Raw genomic sequence first — 19,357 nt, forward strand, 5'->3', positions numbered from 1 at the left:
GTTTAACCATGCCCATTCCTTTCCCTTCGGTTTATTTGTCTTTTTTCTTAAATATTTGCAATGACTGTTACTCAACGTTGAGTGGTATTATTCGATGTTTGTAAGCCATGGCGTTGACAGTGGTGACAGCGGTGAATTTGACGTTTCTTATCAGAGCGGTTGTCGTTTTTAAAAATAAAATTACAAAATGACATTCAAGACAATGTTTAGGTGATAAAGTAAACGAAGTACAAATATAAGCGCGAGTTCCTTTCTCTTAGTTAAATCTGACTAGTTTAAGTAGTCTAGTTACAGACTCGGTAACTCTCCTCCCACTTGCCCTCAAGTGCCCCTTCCAAATGCTAGTCAAATACCCCCTCCCTCAAGTACCACTACCAAACACAAGTCGAAAACCCCTCCCCCCTTTCCCCCTCAAGTCCCCCTAAGAAGCACGAGTCCAGAACACAACCTTGCCCTCCTCACTCCCCCTTGCCCCTCCCCTCCTCACTCCCCCATCCTTCTCGCTTCCACTCCACCCTAGAATGTATAGCAATGTGTGGTGAAGCATTGCTCTCCTCCCCCTTCTCTGCTCCCCCACCCCTCCTCCCTTTCCCTTCATATTTCCCCACCCCTCCTCACTACCCCTACCTCTCTCTCTCTCCCTTACTCTCTCTCTGTCTCTGTCTCTGTCTCCGCTCTTTCTCTTCCCCCCCCCCCCGTTAGTATTCACATCAGTGAAGTGACGGGTGGTATTTGCTAATGATGCTGTACCTCGTGATTCACGGATTCGCATTTTATATTCTTGTTTCCACCTCCATTACCTTGGATGTTTCCACCTCCATCACCACTGCGCCAACACCAGGCATACACGCACGCACGCACGCACGCACGCACGCACGCACGCACGCACGCACGCACACACACACACACACACACACACACTGGGGAGAACAAATATTTGATACACTGCCGATTTTGCAGGTTTTCCCACTTACAAAGCATGTAGAGGTCTGTAATTTTTATCATAGGTACATTTCAACTGTGAAAGACAGAATGTAAAACAAAAATCCTGAAAATCACATTGTATGATTTTTAAATAATTAATTTGCATTTTATTGCATGAAATAAGTATTTCACCACCTACCAACCAGTAAGAATTCCGGCTCTCACAGACCTGTTAGTTTTGTCTTTAAGAAGCCCTCCCATTCTCCACTCATTACCTGTATTAAATGCACCTGTTTGAACTTGTTATCTGCATAAAAGACAGCTGTCCACACTCAATCAATCACACTCCAACCTCTCCACAATGGGCAAGACCAGAGAGCTGTCTTAGGACATCAGGGACAAAATTGAAGACTTGCACAAGGCTGGGATGGGCTACAGGATAATAGGCAAGCAGCTTGGTGAGAAGGCAACAACTGTTGGCGCAATTATTAGAAAATGGAAGAAGTTCAAGATAACAGTCAATCTCCCTCGGTCTGGGGCTCCATGCAAGATCTCACCTCGTGGAGCCTCATTGATCATGAGAAAGGTGAGGGATCAGCCAAGAACTACACGGCAGGACCTGGTCAATGTCCTGAAGAGAGCTGGGACCACAGTATCAAAGAAAACCATAAGTAACACACTATGCCGTCATGGATTAAAATCCTGCAGTGCACGCAAGGTCCCTCTGCTCAAGCCAACGCATGTCCAGGCCCGTCTGAAGTTTGCCAATGACCATCTGAATGATCCAGAGGAGGAATGGGAGAAGGTCATGTGGTCTGATGAGACCAAAATAGAGCTTTTTCGTTTAAACTCCACTTGCCGTGTTTGGAGGAAGAAGAAGGATGAGTACAACCCCAAGAACACCATCCCAACCGTGAAGCATGGAGGTGGAAACATCATTCTTTGGGGATACTTTTCTGCAAAGTGGACAGGACGACTGCACCGTATTGAGGGGAGGATGGATGGGGCCATGTATCGTGAGATCTTGGCCAACAACCTCCTTCCCTCAACAAGAGCATTGAAGATGGAGCGTGGCTGGGTCTTCCAGCATGACAACGACCCGAAACACACAGCCAGGGCAACTAAGGAGTGGCTCCGTAAGAAGCATCTCAAGGTCCTGGAGTGGCCTTGCCAGTCTCCAGACCTGAACCCAATAGAAAATCTTTGGAGGGAGCTGAAAGTCTGTGTTGCCCAGCGACAGCCCCGAAACCTGAAGGATCTGGAGAAGATCTGTATGGAGGAGTGGGCCAAAATCCCTGCTGCAGTCTGTGCAAACCTGGTTAAGAACTCCAGGAAACGTCTGATCTCTGTAATTGCAAACAAAGGTTTCTGTACCAAATCTTAAGTTCTGTTTTTCTGATGTATCAAATACTTATTTCATGCAATAAAATGCAAATTAATTATTCTAAAATCATACAATGTGATTTTCGGGATTTTTGTTTTAGATTCCGTCTTTCACAGTTGAAGTACCTATGATAAAAATTACAGACCTCTACATGCTTTGTAAGTGGGAAAACCTGCAAAATCGGCAGTGTATCAAATACTTGTTCTCCCCATTGTCTATATATATATATATATATATATATATATATATATATATATATATATATATATATATATATATATATATATATATATATATATATATATATATATATATATATATATATATATATATATATATATATATATACATACATATAATAGCTAAGTAGAGAGACGTCATCAGATGCTTCCAACTTGAGTTATCATCTGAAAAATGTTTTTCCAATGGCATGTTACATTTGACCTGTTGAACCCAAAATTTAATCCGTGAATCTTTATATCACAGTTCATAATAGTTCCAAGTCTGGTTGAAATCCCTACTGTGGTTCACAAGTTATTGTAGTTACAAATATTTTCAATTGAAGGTCACATGACCTTTGATTTTTGACCCAAAATATAACCAGTTCATTTTTGTATTATACTTCATACTTTTGCCAAGTTAGGTTGTAATCCCTTCAGAAGTTCACCAGTTATCGCATCTGCTATGTATGTGTGCACCAACAGACACACAGCCAGGTGGACAACCCAAAAATGTAATGCCTCAAACGCCTTTGGCTGTGGAGGCATGAAGAAATCATTTGACCTTGAAGCAACACAATTGTAAAAAAAATGCTTGTAAAAAGTTCCACAATATCCAATGATTGGTTTTCCTTCTCCCTCCCTTGTTTTAACAAGAGGCACTTTTGAAATACATACAGGTAATTTCTCCACTGTTTATTGTTTGTTTGCAGGTTTCTGATACATATTATAGCTTGGGATGTACAGTGTCTTCAGAAAGTATTCACACCCCTTGACCTTTTCACATTTTCTTGTGTTACAGCCTGAAGTTAAAAAGGATTAAATTGAGATGTTTTTGTCACTGATCTGCACATAATACCTCATAATGTCAAAGTGGAATTCTTTTTTTTTTGAGAAATTTTTACAAATAAATTCAGAATGAAAAGCTGAAATGTCTTCAGTTAATAAGTATTCAACCCCTTTGCTATGATACTCCAAATTGAGCTCGGGTGCATCCAATTTCCATTTATCATCCCCGAGATATCTCTACAACTTGATTGGAGTCCACCTGTGACCAATTCAATTGATTGCACATGATTGAGAAAGAAACATCTTTCTATACAAGGTACCACAGTTGACAGTGCATGTCAGAGCAGAAACTCGACCATGAAGTCCAAGGAACTGTCTGTAGATCTCCAAGATAGAATTGTCAGGAGGCGTAGATCAGAGGAAGGATATAAAACAATTTCTAGAGTGTTGACAGTTCCCAAGAACACAGTGAGCTCCATCATTAGGAAATGGGAAGAATATGGAACTACCCAGACTCTTCCTTGAGCTGGCCATCCAACCAAACTGAGCAACTGGACAAGAAGGACCTTGGTGACCAAGAACCCAATAACCACTCTGACAGAACTACAAAGTTCCTTGGCTGTTATGGGAGAACCTGCCGGAAGGACAACGATCTCTGCAGCACTTCATAAATCTCGACTTTATAGTCGGGTAAATCTACAACAAAAAATAGCCTTACCCCCAAAAAATTGATACAAAAGGTTTTTTAACGGTTTTGGGTAGGGTTTGACCTCCAAAATAACATACTAAAAATCTACTCAAATCCACCTACCGGAAAGGGCCTATTTTCAAGATGGCGTCCAAAATGGCCACCATGGGCTTAAATTGCCATAGAATGGGCACTAGTTGGGCTATATTTGCAATTTTTGTGTCAATTTCTATGTTTCGGAGGTAATGTTTCTATGTTTCTATGTTTCTACATGCTGTAACTGAATGTCTGCCAATATTTGCTGCAGCTGGCCATTACAACTACCTGAAGTCTTCTTACTTGTATCTTCAAGAAATGACAGAGCTAGAACAGAATCATCCAGATGTCTTCTGCAAGTTTGCAGATGGATTCCATGTCATCCGACGGAGTAATAAGTTCTGGGCGGGTCTAAGCCCTGATCTTGTCATCGAACAGACCTTGATGAGATCCCTGAAGAGCACTGGTGGCCTAACACGCGGAAGTGGGATGGGTGAAGAACAACGGTCTCTATGGACAATGTCAATGCCGGTCACGTCGGAATATAACAGTGCGATGTAGGAATTCACTGATCTTTTGTACACGACTAGTGAACAACACAAGGAATCTAGTGGCGCAAGGATGGAAAGAGATGCTTCTGACCTAGCCAAAATCAGTTCAAAACTCAGTGAATGCTCTCCGTTTTCTCCAGATCCCTCACTAAGAAATGTTGTGACTGGAGTGGTGGCCGCGTCGGATGTGAATGTCCACGAGCATAAGTCTGTTGGAGAGAAGATTATGGAAAGTATGGTCAATAAACCCGCTTTCACATCTTCCTTCAAACGAAAAGACAGAGCCAAAACACTTGGAGATGTATCTTCAGTCAAACTTGGTCCAGACAGAGCAATTGACCCTGCTCTACTCTTTCAAAGATTTCTTGTTGTGTCAAAAACAGAAGACATTTCGTTGGAAGATGTCATGGGCTATGAGCTGAGCCCATTTCCCCCTGCCCTGTTTGAGGGTATAGGTATTTTCAGAAAGGCTGACAAACCTCAATTAGTTCAAGCTATCAGAGACCATTCTGCCAAAGTGTCAAATGATACCGTGTCTGACTCTGTTCCCCAAACTGAGCACTATGTTCTTGATGGTGGCTCCTTGCTGCATCGTTTGTCATGGACAGCCGCGGACAGTTTCAACGTGATAGCCAAGTCGTATGCTGACTTCACTATTCGTCACTATGGAAAAGCAACAGTCGTTTTTGATGGTTATGATGATGGACCATCTATTAAGGACAATACACACAAGCGCCGTGGCCATATTGTTCATCCCGAAGTCAGCTTCACAGCTGGAACAGAATTCTCTGGCAAAAAGGATGAGTTCCTGTCCAGGAGCTCCAACAAGCAACAGCTCATCAACCTCATCAGTGAGGAAATTAAGAAAATTGGCTTGAACGTAATTCATGCACCAGGGGATGCCGATGTAGACATAGTAAAAGCGGCAGTGACATCGTCATACCAACAATCAACTACCCTGATTGGAGAAGATACAGATCTGTTGGTGCTATTATTGTATTACGCTAGCGTCGACAGCAAAGAACTGTATTTTCGTTCTGACAATTCATCCAGGAACTGGAAGGTGCATAATATCAACCAGCTGAAAGTATCATTGGGTGAAGAGCTATGCCCACATCTTCTCTTCCTTCATGCCTTCACTGGGTGTGACGACATCTCGAGTATTTGGAATTGGAAAAAAGTCAGCATTTCAGAAACTGGCAAAGGGGGATTCAGCAATCAAGACTTGTGCAAACACCTTCCTTGTCCCCAACCAAACAAGAGACATGGTCGTGGAAAACGGCAACAATGCCATGAAAGTATTATTTGGAGGACATCCCTGTGATTCCCTCACCAAGTTGCGATATAATGTCTTTGTGAAGAAACTGGCTTCAGCTAAGTCGTTTGTCACCCCAGAACGTCTGCCACCAACAGCGTCTTCAACAAGGTTTCACTCTCTGAGAGTATACTATCAGATTATGGTCTGGATGGGGAGGAACAGAAACTTGAAGGCAACAGACTGGGGTTGGAAACTGGAGGACAATAAACTAGTTCCAGTCATGTCAGACAAGGACGCTGCTCCAGAAAAGTTGTTGAAGATGATCCGATGCAACTGCACAACTGGCTGTAGAACAAGTCGCTGTAGCTGTAAGGGATACGGTCTGCCATGCCACAGCGTCTGCGGACCCTGTCAACTTGATACCTGCAAAAATCCTTTCAACAAGACAGTATTGGAGGACGAAGAGGAAGCAGAGTTTATCTATGGTAAATGCTACTTCAATGAACGAACTTTCATTGACGTTTTCGATTTACCCTAACTTGAAGGCATTTTAATTGAAAGTACGTTCTAGAGGAAATGGTGATCATTGTGAGAGCCGATTAATTTATTACTTTCTAAATTACTAAAGCATATTTTTATTTATGTTATGCACAAGATGGTCAATTAATTCTGATCACTACACATGGGACAACTTTTCAGGTAGACACTATTTGAAGGATTGGGCATGACCTCCAAAACATAGGAATAAACACAAACACTACAAATGTAGTCCATTTATTGCCTGTTTTAAAACAAGTACACGCCCATGGTGGCCATTTGGTGGGGGGGGGGGGCATTTTGGACGCTATCTTGGATTTAAGGCCTTACCATCACTAGTCAAATCTGAAAATGATATCAGGTGATTTGTTGACCTCCAAAACATAGAAATCGACACATACATCACACAAGCACAGCATTTATTGACAATTTAGTAGCAAATTTATGACCATGGCGGCCATTTTGGGGGGCCATTTTGGACGCCATCTTGAATTTAAGGCTTTTCCATCACTGATCAACTTTGAAAATGATATCAGTGGATTTGTTGACCGCCAACACATATAAATCAACACATATATCACACATGCACGGTATTTATTGACAATTTAGTAGCAATTTTATGCCCATGGCGGCCATTTTGGACGCCTTCTTGGATTTAAGGTTTTTCCCATCACTGATCAGCTTTGAAAATGGTTTCATTGGATTCGTTGACCTCCAAAACATAGAAATTGACACAAAAATCACAAATGTAGGCCAGCTATTGCACATTCTATGGAAATTTAAGCCCACGGCGGCCATTTTGGACGCCATCTTGAAAATAGGCCCTTTCCGGAAGGTGGATTTGAGTAGATTTTTAGTATGTTATTTTGGAGGTCAAAACCTACCCAAAACCGTTGAAAAACCTTTTGTATCAATTTTTTTGGGGTCAAACCACAAATTTACTCTACTATTATGGGAGAGTGGCCAGATGGAAGCTACTCCTGAGAAAAAGGCACATGACAACATGTCTGGAGTTAGCAAAAGGGCAGGTGAACCACTCAGCGCATGAGGCAAAATATTCTGTGGTCTGATGAAACGAAAATTGAACTCTTCGGCTTGAATGCAAAGTGCTACGTCTGGCGGAAACTGAGCACAACTCATCATCCATCTAACACCATGCCTACCATGATGCATGATGGTAGCAGAATTATGCTATGGGGATGCTTTTCAGCAGCAGGGGCTGGGAGACTTGTAAGGACAGAGGGAACAATGAATGGAGCCAAATACAGGCAAATCCTTGAGGAGAACCTGCTTCAGAGTATAAAAGACTTTGGACTGTGACAAAGATTTATGTTCCAACAGGACAATAACCCAAAGCATAAAGCCAAAGCAACACTGGAATGGCTTGAGATCAAGAACATGAAAGTCCTTGAGTAGCCCACCCAAAGCCCAGACTTGAATCCCATTGAGAGTCTGTGGAAAGACTTGAAGATTACTGTTTGTTGATGCTCCCTCGCCAACATGACAGAGCTTGAGCATATCTGTAAGGAAGAATGGGAGAAAATCCCCAAATCCAGATGTGCAAAGCTGATGCAGACATACCCAAGAAGACTTGAAGCTGTAATCACTGCCAAAGGTGTTTATACAAAGTATTGACTCAGGGGGCTGAATACTTATGTGAATTAGATAGTTCTGTATTTCATTTACAATAAATTTGTAAACATTTCTAAAAACATGCTTTCACTTTGTCATTATGGGGTATTTTGTACAGATTGGTGACAAAATATTTAAATATAATCCATTTTAAATTCAGACTGAAACAACAAAATGTGAATAAGTTAAGGGGTGTGAGAACTATCTGAAGGCACTGTGGCAACTAACATGGTTCATCTGAATGTAAACCACTTTTATGGATGTGTTGTGCAAAAAAAAAAGTCTACTTAAAGCATGCTAAGCAAGCTCACATAATGCTATCAAAATAGTAAACATCAATTGCATGATTTTAAGCCAAATTGAAGTCTCGGAAGTAACATTAAGAATACCAGCATTATGGAGGGAGTCAAGATATCTGTCATGTTCTAGTTAATGACAGGCACATGTTACACTTGGTAACCAATAACATGTTAAAATGTTACACTTGATAACAGGTTACACTAATTGAACTGCAAGAGTAAAAAAAAATAATAATAATGAATAATTCATTTTTCATACCGAGAGGGTTCCAAGACCATTTCCATGGTGACCCACTGTAACAATGAGGTTCCCACCAAGAGGAATCTAAGAAACAAAAAGTATATAAAATCAAAATACTGTACTCAGTAATTCATGTTTCGGTGTGATTAGGGCATGGTGACTCAAAGCAAGAGCTGTACATCAAGGCTTCTTGTTACACATTGCCAATAAAACTATAGAGTTCATTGCACACCCTACCTTACACAGTCTTGAGCAAAATGGTGTGGGAAGGGTCTTTTCAACTCTTGCTATGCGTTTACGAGCAATATATACTTATATCTTCTTGATATATAAAGCTGATTTTGGGTCTGTGGGTCATAAGTGCTGCCCATTCAACAAGACACCTTCCCCTCTCTCCCTCAGCGTCACAAGCACCGCCTGTTAGCCAGGCCATGCCTTTCCCTCCAGCCACCCAGAAATCAACACCATCTTTTTTCGCTTTGCATACCTCTGAGGGTTAATAGCTGCTTCTGATGTACATTTGAAGACTGAACAATGCATCTTCTATCATTAAATAAAAGTACCGTTTTGAGGAAACAAACGCACATTTTTATTGCAACTCAAATGAGGTAATGCATGTGTTGCTTGCAGCAATCACAGCAGCGGTCTAATATACATCGCCCAATGAAGGTACAGTAATTGTCATAATGCAGAGGAAAGAAAATCGTGGTCTTTCATTTAAAAAAGATAAACACTTGGTTTTCGTCCAATTTTTCAAGGCATATTAACAAACTGATGGACATGTAATTATGCCTGGTGTTGGCTTAATGGTTAGGGTAGTGGGCTTGGGATCCTAGGGTCCTGAGTTCAAATCCCGCTCAGCTGTTGAATTAACACCAGGTGGGGTTGACTCTGCCTGTCATCCTTCCGAGGTCGGCAAAATGAGTGCCAGCATGCTGGTATACTGTGTCGGAGTGGCGACCCGTCCAGGATTGTTCCCAATAGCCAAGGAGACTGCTTCGGCGGCACCAACGCTCTGCACAGAGTATGGTCCTAATGGATGGATGGATGGACATGTAATTCACATATTATGTGACGTCAAGAAACATTAAAATTGGTGCGGTCATGAAATGCCTGTGTCCGTAATTAATTAGTCGGGAAGCAGGGAAAATTCCCGAAAGATATTTATTGCGTGCACCGACACTTTAATGAAGTTATGGACATGTACACTTTAAAGCTGTATGAAATATACACGTCCATATTCGTACACTCAACATCACCTCTGAGTTCATGTACATTTAAAAAAGCGGAAACGCGTTGAAAACTGAACAAGGTACGTTTTCATTACAACAAAAGTAGTCATGATTAATATTTGAAGTCTTTAATAATAAAAAAACCCATCTTTTTGTCTGTGTTTTGTATATATGTACTGCATGCTATCGAGATGTCCAGGGGTGCTTCAGTAACAGTGCCTTGAGAAAGTATTCACACCCCTCGACTTTTGTCACATTTTGTTGTGTTACAGCATGAATTTAAAAGGGATTATATATTGTTGTGGTTACCAAATTCGCAAACCACCATTCAGGTCCCTTAGGTGAGGTATCTCGGTAAGTACATGTGTAGTTAGGCCCAAACCCGTTGTCTAGTGGGAATACACGTCATTTATGCGTGCTGCGACTCTTCAGGATAGCCGTTTTTCTTTTGCTATCTTTATTTTGGACCAACCGCCATGATTACCACCACAACCACAACATCAACCACCAACCACAACGCCGCTTCACCACAACCGCCACGACCTTCCCGTCACACCTCGCAACCGTCGCATCGCCACCGTTCTTGCCCCGCTGTGGGTACCGGTGTTGGACTCGTGCAGGGCGCGCGCCGAACAGCGTGTACAAAATCACGGATTTTGTGCTTCAAAAACGGATCAAAAACGACACACGCCCACTTTTTGCCGTCCAATCGGTGAGCGAGGGGCGTACTGGCCCGCCCCAGAGCGATCGATATATGCAAATTTATGGATCAAAAAGCCTTCACGCCCACTTTTTCTCGGGCCAATGGGGAGCGAGGTGAAAGGTCGAAGGGAGGGGGTCAAAGATGAGTGGGCGAAGCTACGGGGCTGATAAAAGGACCGTGTTCGTCAGTCCAGGGAGTCCAGAGGCGGAGAGTAGGAGAGTAGGAGAGTCGGAAACAGAGAGTCAAGACTTCGCGGGCGGTGGAGTTGGCAAGAAGGAGCTGGTCGTCGTGTGCGTTGGAGTCGGAACGGAGGGGACGGAGCTGTGGAAAGGCAGCGACACCAGACGAGGGGGTGCTCGCGTCGGGAGCTGCACCCCAGGGAGGCCGACAGCGCGACCTGGCCGAGGTGGAGAGGCTCGTCGCGGGATAATAAAAATCCTCTATACCCCGAGCATCAGCAACCCCCTCCTGTTTCCCCCCGCGCTGAGATAGTGCGACCAAGGGGGCCCCTTTCCCACCCCCTACCAGACACTGCCCGCGATGCCCGCGGAGTTGAGGCACCATCGCCGCTCCGCGTCTCATCACCAGACGGGTAGGCGCGACCCGGTCTCGGCCTCAGGCCCGCCTCATCCTTGAGGGTATTCTTTTCCTTGGTTTTGGGTATGTGTTGTCGACGCCGTCTGTGAAGTAGAATTGTATAAGTGTTGCCGTGTGCTCGGTAGTCGGTATTAGCTCTGCATTGTGTTTTCGCTTTTACATTTGCTTTTTGTGTAAATTACATTGTGTCTTTTCTGTGTGCATTTGGTGGAATTGTATATGTGTGCTTCCGTTCAGCGCGAATAAATGTGCTTTGTGTTGAACTGTTTCCCGCTTAAACCGTCATTTCTTTCATTGAATCCTCATCTTGCTTCACGTAAAGGGTTGGTAGTGGGCTGAATACGCCCGATAATTAATCGAACCGTCGAGGTCGACGATAACACCGCTCGGTTATCCCGATAGTACGGAACGGGTCGCTTAAGTGGCCCGTGTCCGAAGTCGACCTGCGGCGAGGTGCGATCGCCCGGTCTACCCTCCGCGTGGGTACTTAGGTAGGTCGAATTTGGCGAGCAACCCTATCCCACGCGGGGCTGATTGGCTCGATCGCGGTGAGACCGAAAGGTCCACCCGTGACTGGTTCCCGGCGTTAGTCCGAGAGGGGTCACGACTGGATTGTCCGTCCGGTGGGCGGCGTGCCGCGGTCGAGTTACGTGGCCGTCAGCACGCCGGCGGGCGCGAATCCGCAACACTGGTGTCAGGTCGTGCGATACAAATTCATCGCCCTCCTCGCGGCACTGGTATTGGAGAGCGGGACAACAGCCTCTCCTGTCTCCAGCGAAATTCACGGGAATCGGTCCAGGGGTGAGAGAAGCGACCCCCGATTCCCTCCAAATTACGAGCGAGCAAATTAACCCTTTAAGAGAAGCAAGATGGCGTCTCAAGGCGAGCGGGAGCCGGGGGTATTAGAAATGGATGTAGAATGTGTAGAATCCATGGTCCAGGATGGAATCCCCGAGCAGGAAATGTTGATTGTGCAGGAACACGGACTCGCCCAACTGAACCCAGAGCCCGAAATGGGTGCGGCAGCGGCCGCAGTGTATGACACCTCCCCCCCCCCCTCTCCATCAAAACCCTTCCCCAACCCTTGCCGAAACGGCCCAGCTGAGTGCATCCGACATGGCCCAGCTATGCGCCATGCTGGCGGCAATGAACGAAAAGATGAATGCGAAAATGATCGAAAAAATGGATGCGAATATGAATGAAGTGAAAACGACGATGGATGTGAATACACAGCAAATGAAAAAAGAAATGAAAGAACTACGGGGTGAGACGCAGAACATGGGCCGATGCCTGCAGGCGGGCATGAAGGCCGTTAGCAGGGAGCTCAAAATGGCGACTCCACGTGTGGGAGCAAACGAGCTGGAAGGGGGGGCAGCGGCTGACAGGCCCGCGGTAGAGGCGGGTAAGAAAATAATTCGGGAGACAAGAGACGAGGTGAAAGTAATTGGGAGGGAGAGAAAAGAACAATTAATACGGAAAGCAAGGATGAGGTACGCGGAGATCGTGAAAGAGCAAGGAGTGAAAAACAGGGAAGGACGGGAGCGACTTAAAGAGAAAGCAAGGTTGACCTACATAAAGATAAGGGAAAGACGCCAGAAAGAAGCAGAGACCAATAAACACGATGAAGACGGGGTAAGTGACGCGCACACACACACACGGAGGTAGTGGAGGATAATGGGGGTGAGCTCGCGGACTGGGTAGAGACCCAGTGCGAGCACCTGGATGGCCTCCTCCAGGAACGAGGGGAGGGAGTATGCCCCCTTGAGGCGAGTCACGACCAGGTGAGTTCGGTCGTGCTTTGCGAGGTTGAGGGGAGGAGTGCTGTGGACAGGTGCACGGAGAGCTTGGGGGGTATAGAGGCCCCGGAGACCCTTGTGGGGACACAAATCCCCAGTGTGGTTGTCCCTGTGTGTGTGGTGCAAGGTGTGAGTGCGTCCCCGTGTGTGGAAGCGACCCCGTGTGTGAGTGGTGTGGTGGCGATGGTGCCGGAGTACGTGCTTCCCAGCACGCCGTGTGTGGATGAGGCACGGAGTGTGGATGAGGCACCGCGGTTGAGTGCCCCCGCGTGTGTGGATGAGGCACGGAGTGCGAGTGAGGCACCGCGGGTGAGTGCCCCCGCACGCGTGAGTGAACGGCCGTGTGCAAGGTCGCTGTGTGCAAGGGAGACCGTGTGTGTGAGAGAGCGGTATGTAAGGGAGATGTCGGTTGGCATGCGGGAGCACGCAGCCGCGTCTCCCAGTGTGAATGTGATGGAGTGGACTGTGTGCGTCGTAACACGCAGGTGTGCGTGGGTTGAATGGAGACGGAGACGGCGACATGGGAGAAACGAAAGCCGAGTAGCGGCTGTGGTCGTTTCGGGGACCGTGCCGGGTTCACCCAGCAGTGAGCACGCGGTTCGTGCTGTGCAACGCACGAGACCACCACGTGCTCGCTTGCGAGAGTGAAGTCCCGGTCCGGAAACGCACGCGGTGGATTTGCCGATCCCGCGGACGGACAAAGTTTAGGCAGGATAATGGATTTGGACCGGACGGGTTCTCCACGCGATCGTGTGTGTTAAGCTCCAACGGGCAAAGCACATGTGTTCGCGTGGGGAACCCCTCGAGACGTGGGGCTTGTGTTTTTTTATGCGCACGGTGACGCCATGGCTGCACGTGGGGTTGGAATCCGGCAGGAGGGGTATCTCTGCCGGATGGTACCGTCCAAGGAGGGACGAGGAACACGTGCAGCTGCATGACGTCACGGGCAGGTGCAAAGTGCGCGAGCTCTGAGTTGCCGCGCAGGTGCTGCGCATGGAAAAAAAAAAACAGCAAGCCTCACTTTCGGGTGCACAGGATTCCTGGGCAAGGAGGGAAGACCCCCTTGACCTGGGCACAGGATGGAAACTAGTTAGGGGGAAGGGTTAGCTTAGTTAGACCGACTTCATGGGGCAGGGGTAAGTCCTCATGGAGTCCGTGGAATGGATTAGGTAGAGGGATGATAGCGAGATTTAGGTTGGGAAATAAAATGGGATTATTTTGGAGACAGAGACAGACATTGGATGTGTAGAGGGGACGTAGTTTAGCTACGTAGGTTAAAAGGAACGTGCTGTAGTTTAAGGGACGACGTGGGAGCACGAGTTAGTTAGGGGAGGTAGTTAGGAGGATGGCAGAGTTCAGCGGTGTGTGTGTGTTGGTGAGTTGTGAGGCATGTGCTTGGTGAGTGAGTGAGGCCAGCGGGTCTGTGTGTGTGGAGTGAATGGGGAATACATGGTGCGATGAGTGATTGGGGGGAGGAGTGACTCCCGCCCAAGGGACCCCGGGGTCAGAGTAAAGTGAGTTAGCTGGGTTAGTCAAATTGAAAAATGGAGGTCGTTTTGGTGTTGGTGGGAAAGTAGGCTCGAGACCCATTTGGAGGGGTGCAGGAGCCCTGTTGACGGGCTTGGGAGCGTGGCTGCGAAAGGTGAGTATCGCTGAGTGGGTACCCCGGGCACCAGGCTAGTCGGCCGCGGTAGGCCATGGGCCCATGGGGGGCCGGGATAGAGTAGTGGGCACGGGTGCGCCTGCTTGGTACGGGGGCCCGGGGCGCCATTAGCCGCGTGGGCAGTGTTGTGGGCACGGGTGACCCTCGGAAAGGGGCCCGGGAGGCCGGCCTGCCACGTGTGCGTTTCAGGGGAGGTGCCATGGGGGGCACTCCCCGGTGTTCGGGAGCTGGTAGGCTCGGAGGCAGTGTAGTGCCCGGGGGTGCCATAGCGGGAGATTCGGCAGAGGGTCGTGCCTGCCAAAGGGAGCCACGTGTCCTAGCCAGGAGACCGTGTGAGGGCACGGAGAGAAAATTGGGGGGCGAGGCCCGAAATTGTGAGGACACCAACACAGGCGACGGGAATCTGGGTTGTTAGAACCAATACTTTAAGCGAGAGGCGCTTGTTGAAAGCCCCGGGGTAGTTTAACAGTTAAATGGATAGGGTAGATTAGGAAGTGTACCCCTCCGCACCATCCATCCCCTCGCTGTCGTTGTGGGCCGCTGGACCCACTTTGGTTATAGATCGCCGAACTCTGGGGAGGCCATTCTGAGGCTTCGTTGGGCCTCGACACAGGACGTTAGCTCTCCCTTGTTCCCCTCCGGGAAGGGAACGTAGGGGTTGGGAGTAGGCTAGGTGACAGGATAGGTTAGCCGAACAAGGACGATAAAGGGGGTTAGGGGACGATTTATAGTGGGGAAGTAAAAATAAAAACAACAAAAAAATAAGTTGGGGCTAAATTGGGGTTTGACAAATTAAGGGAGTGGGTATGTACAGTGACAGGCAAAGGCGATAGGTTGGGAGGGAGACAGGTAGGTAGGTCCGAGCCCGCCTTCCGAGTGGCCAGCACCACCGCACCCCCTCCACCAACCTCCACTGAACGGCAAAGGCTGGCCAGCTTCATCGGCTGGCTGTTTTTCTTCAAGGCCTGTGCCGGCCAACTTCATCGGCAGCTGTTATTTTGCTGCAAGGTCTGTGCCGGCTGGATCGTCTGCAGCTGCTGTGCTGCAAGGCCTGTGCCATCGGCTGGCCGTGTTTTGCGTCAAGGCCTGTGCCGGCCAGTTCATCTGCCGGCTGTGTTTGCCTGCAGCAGCCTTCTTCTGCGGGCTGTGTTTGCCTGCTGCCTTTGCCATGCCATGCCCACTGCCCACGTTCACCAGCCCCGTTCAATTTTTGCTTTGCCCCCCCTGTTCATTTCCATGTGCGCCAGGATCCGCAAGGCAACAGTTTGCAAGCTGCGAGAACTGCCCTGTTGGCAGCTACAACACGGGCCTGCAGTGGCGGCCCGTGCACCGTGTTTGTGTTCATCCATCCATTCGTTGTGCTCATTGCGTGTGCCACTTGAGCTGGCACGGAGACTGCGTTTGTGCAGCCCATGCACCGTTGTGGTTCACTGCGTTCAGTTCAAAAGGGAAGGCCTTGGACTGCGTGTGAGCAGCCAGCCACGTTCCCTGTCGCCTGCATTGTTTTGAGCCAGAGACTGCATGCGGGCAGCCTGGCTCCCTGCTAACTGCTTTTCTTTTGCAGAGTTCAATGATCCTGGGCCATGGTTTAGTGTAAAATTTGTAAGTTAAGGTTAAGATGTACTGTAAATATGAGTGCGCCCCGGCATGTATGTCTTAGCGCCGGCAATTTTATTTAAGTCGTCCGTGTGAGTGAGTTTGTTTAGGTAGTTACGCAGCCCTCAGGTTATTTATTTTGGGGACACGAATACCATGAATGTCGCACTCAGGGATCCGTAGGTAAAATGTACTAGGGGAAAACTACACATGATGGCACACGAAAATTTGACGACTCGGGACGAGTCTGTAAAAAGGGGAGGGGGTAGTGTTGTGGTTACCAAATTCGCAAACCACCATTCAGGTCCCTTAGGTGAGGTATCTCGGTAAGTACATGTGTAGTTAGGCCCAAACCCGTTGTCTAGTGGGAATACATGTCATTTATGCGTGCTGCGACTCTTCAGGATAGCCGTTTTTCTTTTGCTATCTTTATTTTGGACCAACCGCCATGATTACCACCACAACCACAACATCAACCACCAACCACAACGCCGCTTCACCACAACCGCCACGACCTTCGCATCACACCTCGCAACCGTCGCATCGCCACCGTTCTTGCCCCGCTGTGGGTACCGGTGTTGGACTCGTGCAGGGCGCGCGCCGAACAGCGTGTACAAAATCACGGATTTTGTGCTTCAAAAACGGATCAAAAACGACACACGCCCACTTTTTGCCGTCCAATCGGTGAGCGAGCGGCGACTGGCCCCGCCCCAGGGCGATCGATATATGCAAATTTATGGATCAAAAAGCCTTCACGCCCACTTTTTCTCGGGCCAATGGGGAGCGAGGTGAAAGGTCGAAGGGAGGGGGTCAAAGATGAGAGGGCGAAGCTACGGGGCTGATAAAAGGACCGTGTTCGTCAGTCCAGGGAGTCCAGAGGCGGAGAGTAGGAGAGTAGGAGAGTCGGAAACAGAGAGTCAAGACTTCGCGGGCGGTGGAGTTGGCAAGAAGGAGCTGGTCGTCGTGTGCGTTGGAGTCGGAACGGAGGGGACGGAGCTGTGGAAAGGCAGCGACACCAGACGAGGGGGTGCTCGCGTCGGGAGCTGCACCCCAGGGAGGCCGACAGCGCGACCTGGCCGAGGTGGAGACGCTCGTCGCGGGATAATAAAAATCCTCTATACCCCGAGCATCAGCAACCCCCTCCTGTTTCCCCCCGCGCTGAGATAGTGCGACCAAGGGGGCCCCTTTCCCACCCCCTACCAGACACTGCCCGCGAGGCCCGCGGAGTTGAGGCACCATCGCCGCTCCGCGTCTCATCACCAGACGGGTAGGCGCGACCCGGTCTCGGCCTCAGGCCCGCCTCATCCTTGAGGGTATTCTTTTCCTTGGTTTTGGGTATGTGTTGTCGGCGCCGTCTGTGAAGTAGAATTGTGTAAGTGTTGCCGTGTGCTCGGTAGTCGGTATTAGCTCTGCATTGTGTTTTCGCTTTTACATTTGCTTTTTGTGTAAATTACATTGTGTCTTTTCTGTGTGCATTTGGTGGAATTGTATATGTGTGCTTCCGTTCAGCGCGAATAAATGTGCTTTGTGTTGAACTGTTTCCCGCTTCGCTTCGTCATTTCTTTCATTGAATCCTCATCTTGCTTCACGTAAAGGGTTGGTAGTGGGCTGAATACGCCCGATAATTAATCGAACCGTCGAGGTCGACGATAACACCGCTCGGTTATCCCGATAGTACGGAACGGGTCGCTTAAGTGGCCCGTGTCCGAAGTCGACCTGCGGCGAGGTGCGATCGCCCGGTCTACCCTCCGCGTGGGTACTTAGGTAGGTCGAATTTGGCGAGCAACCCTATCCCACGCGGGGGCTGATTGGCTCGATCGCGGTGAGACCGAAAGGTCCACCCGTGACTGGTTCCCGGCGTTAGTCCGAGAGGGTCACGACTGGATTGTCCGTCCGGTGGGCGACGTGCCGCGATTCGAGTTACGTGGCCGTCAGCACGCCGGCGGGCGCGAATACCGTAACAATATATATTTTTGTCACCGATCCACACAAAATACCCCATAATGACAAAGTGAAAACATGTTTTTAGAATTTTCGGCAAACTAATGAAAAATGAAAAGCTGAAATGTCTTGCATCAATAAGTATTCAACCCCTTTTCTATGACACTCCAAACTCTATGACTTCTCTCCAGCAGGTTGCTCATAATCGGTTCACCACACTCCTCTGAGGCTGTCAGCTCCACATGCTGGACCTGCTCAAAATGTGTTTCATTCGTCAACAACCCTGTATGCTCCCTCAATGTCTCAATCACCAGGGTTTGCTCTAATTGTGGTGTCATCCGACGAGTAATGTCAATCAAGTCCCGCACCACCAACATTACTCCCTGTGGTGATGTCACACCTCCCATATTATTGTGCTGTTCTACTTCCTGGCTCCATTTTCTTTTCCATTCGAGTCGTTCTTCCTCTCTGAGCCTTTTCAGTTGTTCATTATCTTTCTGGAATTTTTCCATCTCCGTGTACTCCAACCTTGCTCTCTCCTTTAGTTGGTCAGTTTCAAATTCATGTTCGTTTTGTTTTCTCTCCCACTGTCTCTCTTGTTCTTCCTTCTCCAATCTCGTCGTTTCCCTCAATTGGTTGATTTCCCTTTCCTGCTTCATTCGTTGTTCTTTCACTATTCTTTCTTCCATCTCATTCTTAAATCTTAACATCCACAGCTCGTTTTGTAATTTCCTCTCTCTGTTTTGGTGTTTCTGTAACTCAGAAGCTTTTAAAAAAAATCCTCTCTCATCTCCACACCTCTTTCTCATGCTTCCTCCCTCCTTTCGTCCATTCTCTTACCGTATCCCTTGCTAATTTCTAGTTGACATGCCAGTTCATTTCCCCTGGTCATTAATTCCCGAAGCTGTTCGGACTTTTCCAACAATTCTTCCTTCCTTTTCTCCAGATTTTTCTCTCCTCTTTTTATCTCCTGTTCCAGGCTCTCCCTTATCTGATTGCCTGATCTTACCTCTTCCTTCAGTTGTTGCAATTCCAAATCGTGTTCCCGTCCCTCCTTTTTCAGCTTTTTTTTGTTTGTTTTTCCTTTTCCAGCTTTGTTTTCCATTCTTCTTCCAAGTTCTCCCTATCCCGGGAGTTACTAATTTGCTCTTCCTCTATTCTTTCATTCAGTTCGCTCTTCTCTTGTTCCAACTCATGGGTACTCCACTCTACTTTCCTCATTTCTCCTTGTAGTTCTTCGAACTGTCTTGACTTTTCCAACAATTCTTCCTT

The 19,357-nt window shown here is 47.6% G+C and overlaps 1 protein-coding gene across 4 annotated transcripts in view; it reads right to left on the minus strand.

Moving 5' to 3' along the window:
- The window catches only part of LOC147030159 (complement C3-like), a 741,443-nt gene that overhangs the window by 198,837 nt on the left and 523,249 nt on the right, over window positions 1–19,357 (minus strand). For all 4 annotated transcript variants that reach the window (XM_085873916.1, XM_085873917.1, XM_085873918.1 and 1 more), the window contains one exon: window positions 8,576–8,641. In XM_085873916.1, the coding sequence (XP_085730042.1) occupies window positions 8,576–8,641 (66 nt within the window). The remainder of the gene's footprint in view (window positions 1–8,575; window positions 8,642–19,357) is intronic.

This window comes from Eptatretus burgeri, chromosome 3 (genome assembly GCF_056783735.1).
Source record: "Eptatretus burgeri isolate ZD-2024b chromosome 3, Ebu_testis_v1, whole genome shotgun sequence".
Lineage (NCBI taxonomy): Eukaryota > Metazoa > Chordata > Myxini > Myxiniformes > Myxinidae > Eptatretus > Eptatretus burgeri.